The sequence below is a fragment of the Salmo trutta genome, chromosome 6 (genome assembly GCF_901001165.1).
Source record: "Salmo trutta chromosome 6, fSalTru1.1, whole genome shotgun sequence".
NCBI lineage: Eukaryota > Metazoa > Chordata > Actinopteri > Salmoniformes > Salmonidae > Salmo > Salmo trutta.
The window spans coordinates 46,954,502-46,961,239 of NC_042962.1; the positions used below are offsets into that span (position 1 = coordinate 46,954,502).

At 39.3% G+C, this 6,738-nt stretch overlaps 1 protein-coding gene across 1 annotated transcript; it reads right to left on the minus strand.

Annotated features, from left to right (window-relative positions):
* Positions 1–1,429: 1,429 nt before the first annotated feature.
* On the minus strand, positions 1,430–5,898 carry LOC115196067 (homeobox protein engrailed-1-B-like). The gene is made up of 2 exons (XM_029756580.1): positions 5,121–5,898; positions 1,430–2,227 (listed from the first exon to the last, which is right to left on the minus strand). Exons 1-2 carry the CDS (start codon positions 5,620–5,622, stop codon positions 1,908–1,910), a joined length of 822 nt encoding a protein of 273 aa, XP_029612440.1. The 5' UTR covers positions 5,623–5,898; the 3' UTR covers positions 1,430–1,907.
* Between the last annotated feature and the right edge of the window lie 840 nt (positions 5,899–6,738).

Here is a 6,738-nt window from a genome sequence, read left to right on the forward strand (position 1 = left end):
GAACTTAATCTTCTGTTACATGTATGTTTATCTCTAAAAGCTTTTAATACTTTTGTAGTCATGTTGTCAAGTTAAAAAACCCTAAGCGTGTCGACTTTATTATCCTTATATATTTCATGAGGAGACTGGAAGTGCTATTTAAAGCACAACATAGCCTGCACAGAGATGATGACGTTCTGAATTGAGCCACGCAGTTTCTTGGAGAAGACACCAGCCACCATATAGCAGCGGTGTAAAGTACTTAAGTAAAAATACTTTAAAGTACTACTGAACTATTTTTTTTTATCTGTGTATTTTAATTTACTATTTATATTTTTGACTACTTTTACATTTACTTCACAACATTACTAAATAAAATAATGTACTTTTTACTCCATACATTTTCATTGACACCCAAAAGTACTCGTTACATTTTCAATGCTTAGCAGGACAGGAAAATTGTCAAATTCACTCACTTATCAAGGGAGCATCCCTGGTCATCCCTACTGCCTCTGATCTGGAGGACGCACTAAACACAAATGTTTCGTTTGTAAATGTGTTGGTGTGTGGCCCTGGCTCTCCGTAAAAAAAATGTATAAAGGAAAATTGTGCCGTCTGGTTTGCTTAATATAAGGAATTTGAAATGATTTATACTTTGACGTAAGTATATTTTAGCAATTACATTTACTTTTGTATAAAGGCATTTTGTATAAAGGCATATATATTTTTTAAGTATTACAATTGAGTACTTTTTTCCACCACTATATAGAAACTTTATCACCATGTCTTATACCATTAGCCTAAATGTAGACATAGATTGTATCCCAATGATAAGGGCCGAGATAATGCTTGTACTCATAGTAATACAATATTATTGAAGAAAGAACAATAATAATAGGCCTACTAATCGTAATACTACTACTACTGTGTCCCCCCCAAATAAACGAATAATAAAAAATAACTTCCGTGAGTACACTGTGACTTTGACGGATATAGGCCTGCCTATAGGTTACATGGTTTCCGTGAGTGTGTAGGCTTTAAGGTAGGCTAGGCTACACATAGAGAGGCACGCCAGGACCTTCTGTCCTATTAACAAGCAATGTTTGTATAGCAAATGGCACAGCTCGTGGGAAATATATGCATGTCAACATTATCTGAATTAACTCACTAAAAAGGTACGCGTAGTCTATCACTGCTTCGTTGATGAAGAATATGTCTTAGATGTCAGAACAACATTTTAAAAGTTAGGTTTGTTTTGCATTGCAGGAAATAATTATGTCAGTGAAGTTGTATATTTGTCCCGAAAGCGTGTGTTACCCCATATTTGGTCATTGTCTCGTCGGACTTTATTTAAACGACATAGTGTTAAGTCCTGGGCCTTGAAAGCTAATAGTTTTTAATCGATTCACAAACTACGCTTTATGTATAGCATTTCAATGAGGAATGAAGCTGCAGCACAATCTACATTTTTTATTTATTTCAGACTACATATTCTCTGAACATATTAAAATCTTTGGCTTGGCGCGTCGGTTCAGAAACGCAGTCTGTAGAATTGTGAGAGATTGGGGAGAGGGGCGACAGAAATCACAAAAAAAAATCTATGAGTCAGACACTTATACTAAAACAATGGCCAACAACATCATAAGAAAAAGAAAAGTTAAAATCTCCAGCAAGTAGGGATTGATACAGACATAACCTTACCTGAAATTAAATATATACAACGTCATATTGTTTTGGCTATATATAAACTTTAATAATGTTCGTATTTTATATAATTATGTCCATATACTGTATCATAAACAGAAATCGATTTTAAATAGCATCTGTCCCAGTCAAATCGTATTTACCTCTTCCGTTTTCAGTTCACAAAGGAGTTCAAGCACTCTGCTTCAGTTCAGCGTCTATTTTGCCCTGCACGAGGGCGGAAATTACTCGCTATCATCCTTCTCCTCTTGGACCGTGGTTGTGGAATGGTTGTACAGTCCTTGGGCCATGAGTTGGAGTGCCAGGCCGTTCTTGTAGCCATTCCCCTTTTTGATTTTTGCCCTCTTATTCTGAAACCAAATTTTTATTTGGGATTCATTGAGATTCAGTTCTGTGGCCAGTGACTGTCTCCGTTGTTCTGTTATGTAGCGATTTGCCTGAAACTCGGACTTAAGTCTCTGCAGTTGTTCAGCCGTAAACGCGGTTCTGGGTCGCTTGTCTTCTTTCTCATTTTTCTTCTTTTTCAATTTCCGTGTCCTTGGGCCTGATGTAGAAACAACAGTGAAACGAACACGTAAATATCAGTTAGTCCTATAGGCCCAACAAACATTAATTTACACATTACTAAAACAATGGAGCATTGCAATGTAATAAATATTGTTCATGGCTAAATGTGTGTTTGCAATCATTGCGACCATTTCACCCCAGGCGCAAGGTTCAAACAAGGCTAAATGATGAACAGTTGTATTGACGTCATTTAGTTATTTGAATATTCATAATTTAAGAAATGCATTAACACATGTCTTCCAATTACATAATACAGAACCAAAAACATATAAGCAACGTCAAAACAATAAAATGTAGGCCTAGCGGTGTGAAAGACCGTTATCCTCGATCGCGTGCCTATTTTACGCATATGTTTTGGCCTAGGCTATATGTGGTCTACGAGTTTCATAGTTTCCTAAGACAGATAGGGTAATACAAATAATAACAATATAATATCAAACTACATGCCTATACTTACTAAGAGACTATTGTTGATTTGCATGCCTTTTTTTCTGTAGGCCTACCCTGCAGACCGGTGCAAGCACGAGAACACAAAGTATGGCTTTAGTCCTCCTTAGCACAAGTAGGCCTATGCCCCAGCCCAGCCACTATTCCTCCGTCAGTTAACGAGCTCATTCCATCAGCGTGTGTAATAAAATCTCGGTGCCATAAAATGTAAAAGTAAACAAACTAAGGCAAACATATTTGGTTATTTACTATTTCACTAGTCTATGCTTAGACCTACATTGCAATAGGTCTATCTAAAACGCCATTGCACTGGAACGTAAGGCTACTGTTTTGCAAGTTGGTATTGAGATACTTGGCTATTCTATCCACAGCCAAGTAGCGTGCACATAATTACATCTGAGAAGTTCATCATGTAGCATATACACGGGCTAATATTGCGATAAAGAAGATACATGGATATAGGTTCATTAATCGTTTATCTTTTTATGCACACTTTCTGCAAACGTGTTACCTAATAGCTATATAGGCCTAGCGCATAGCTAATAAAGGCCTACTATTCAGCCATTCGATTGACTTCTCGAAAAACGCAGACAACACAACAAAATGTAGACTGTCATTTCAGAAAAAAATAACAATTTCTATAGGCTAAAAAACACAATTAGGTCGTATTTGCAAAAACAAGCTGCGGATCCCATTTCAGTCAGTGCAGTGTAGGATACGGTTTAAATCAGTTTGATACTGTATTGCGTGAAACTCAACTATATGCTTCTACTGCTATCATAAACACAAAGGCTAGGCCAAAATAGCTTAGCATGTAACGACAGGGGGTCACGTTAACCTGCAGATACAGGCTACTTTCTGAATACAATAACAGTAATAGGCCTACAATAGCAAGCCTTATACTTTTTAATTGGCGGGATGTTTTTATTGGACATTTTCATCCGCGTTATGGACTGTAGCGCTACGTCATCTTTATTTTGTCATTTGGAACAACATGGGCCAAAATAGCTTAACATGTAACGACAGGGGGTCACGTTAACCTGCAGATACAGGCTACTTTCTGAATACAATAACAGTAGTAGGTCCTACAATAGCAAGCACATACACGGGCTAGACCAGGGCCTACTTGCCGAAAATATAACCTAGGCTATTTGATTAGCTAAAATATTTATATAGTCTGTCGGTTAATTCCATTTTCATAGGCCTACATTGTTTTGCCAGATATCATTCCCGAAAGATATCGAAACCAATAGGCCTGGTGTTTTTTCCCCCCCAATTCATATAGCCTAGGCCTAAATCTTATAGCTTAATCAGTCAATCAATCACTTTAGTCAATCAATACATATTTTCTGAATTCTGAATGCCATGTCAAATTCAGAAAGACTGTGGAAAATAAACCCTCAAGCATATTGACAAGGCAGTCTATGCAAACCCCTGATTTACACCATAGGACCATCAATATGCGCGTCAGGTGAAAAGAAAGTCAGCTATTGTAGCCTAATCGAAGGACATAATGGTTGAATTATGTAGATAATATAGACTAAACTATTTGATTAATCTATCGTTTGTTTTTTGTTTTTTCGTGCATATTTTGCAGTTTGGGTGATTTGGAGACGGCCTACATCGAAGGCTTGCCTAACAGTTAACAGTCAGTATAGGCATATGGTGTGAAGTAAAACAAGATAGTAAAACAAAATGACGACAGTTAAAGTGGACGTTTCGGTGTCCACTCCTTTCAACTTCGTCTTGTCCATGCAAAACTTTTCACAGAGTTTTACAAAAACAATGTGATGACATGGAGGACCAGTTTTCGGCATTGTTTTGTTTTGAGGAGAATAATAAAAATTAGGGAGGAGAATCGAATTGCAGCCCAGTTGGTCTTCCTAACATGCTCTGCCAGGTCTTATTGATAGTTTTGTTTGAAATTCTCTCACCAAAACAAAGTAGCAAATGTGTGTGTGTTTGTTTGTGTTATTAAGGTGAATGCACCAATTTCCTAGTCGCTCTGGATAAGAGCGTCTGCTAAATGACGTAAATGTAAATGTAAATGATTGTTAGAGAGATTATGGTGTGCTATAGGCATATGTCTAGTCTAGCCTACTATGATAATCCAGGCCTATCATCATTTGTTGTTTTGGCTGTTGTTATTATTAGCTTTTTCAATGTATGTTTCTTCATTTAGCCTATCGTGCGTAACGCTCACGAATTGAATTAATTTACATGGGAGCGACGCGAGAGAGAGCTAGAGAGAGAGGGGGAGAGAGTGACACACAGAGAGAGAGAGAGAGAGAGAGAGAGAGAGAGAGATGTTTACGATGTTCAAATTGATCTACAGGCTAGGCCTACTCCAAACACAACCAAAATAACGGACTTTCACATTTCAGACGTGCAGGGGTAAAATTATTCGGAAACTAGCGCCATACCAGATGATGGTCGATCCGAATATCTCGTGCAGTAAACCCACGCAGGCCATAACATCGGCGTAGATTCTTTAGCGGGTGGAGATCCTCCATTACTGGCATTCACAACCACTATTGACGCGGTGTCTCCATATCTCGTTGTGGTAGTCCCATTCCCTTCACCTTGTTTTGTCGAGCTCTGTTTCGAAGACGGTGAGGACGAAGAAGAAGAAGTACTGTCACTACTGCAGTTGGAATCCTGGCAAAGGCTGCTCGCGTGAGATGGCCTGATTACCAAGGGGTTGACGTTTTCTCTGCCGGAGGTCTGCGCCCGCTCCCGACTCCCAAGCTCCTTCTTGCAGCCGAAGTCTGGCCGCAGAATATTGTCAATAAAAAAGTTTGTGGTTCTATGTACTTGCTGTGCTGCCTGGTGCGGCAAAATTGGAGGAGATGGTAGATTCGGGGAGAGGGACACGCTCTCTCCCTCAGTCGAATCCCGGCTGTTTTGATCAATTCGCTCTTCCATAACTGGAACACTTTTGGCTGGAGCGCAAACTCTCCACGCCAAACTCCACTTGTTGCTCAATGCCGTATCCGAATAATAGCAAACCAAAAAAGATATCTGACTATATTATGAAGGAAGCCTATATAAAATACTTTTGATAAATGTGACAATGTTCTACACTGTCGACATGTTGCCTACTAAAGCGATCCAAGTGTCACAATAGCCCTGCGCTACCACGACTGACTACACATCGCGCGCAGCAGCGTCGTCGCTAGCTTTCTCTAATGTATGTCGGCGCGATCTTTCTAAACTCTCCTAAAACCCGTTATCCCTCTCACACAATTTTTTTTCACACCAACCGGAAGCACGTGAGTGCCAACACACGTGCAATAGACCAATCACTTGTGCAGATCCGCGCTGTCAGAAGTGACGACGTCCAATCGAATTTTACGAATCTCAGCAAATAAATAATTGATGGCTTTTAGGCACAAAACAAGGGGTCTCAGCGGTGCGCTCTTCTTCCATACCAAATGACTGTGTTCATCACCGATAGAGGAAAACATGGTAGGGACATTGGGCTGGTACAGAAATGTTATAGGCTACCTATACATTTAGGCCACCAATGGTTCCCGTTAATTTGTCTATCGACTTGATTGCCATCCACTCTCTAACCACCGAAAGGTGATATGTGTATGCTCTTCTTAAGTCCTCTTCCTGCACATTTGGAAGGAACCGTAGCCTATACAATTGACATGCAGTATGACATTTTTCCCACTCTAGTTTATGTTTTTCCTGTTTTAGATCTAAAATAATAGGTGTGTCAAATTGGCAACCCATATCTTAAATGACTCTCATCTAGGCTACAAAACCCCTATGCTATTTGTATAATTACGCATGCGTAATTTCTGCTTTCCAAATGGATAAATCACTTGATAAACGCTTGTAAATCATCCTCACCTGTGCATAGCCTGACTTTGACCGGTTACGCGCTTGTAGGTGTAGGCTATATTTACATCGCTAAAAATAAACAGGGGGACAAGTTAAGTTAGGTTAGTTGATGTAGGTGGTCGGAGGTGATGGAGGTGATGGAGGTGATAGAGGTGGTCTGTTTGAGCGTTTGTATCAGACATATAATAA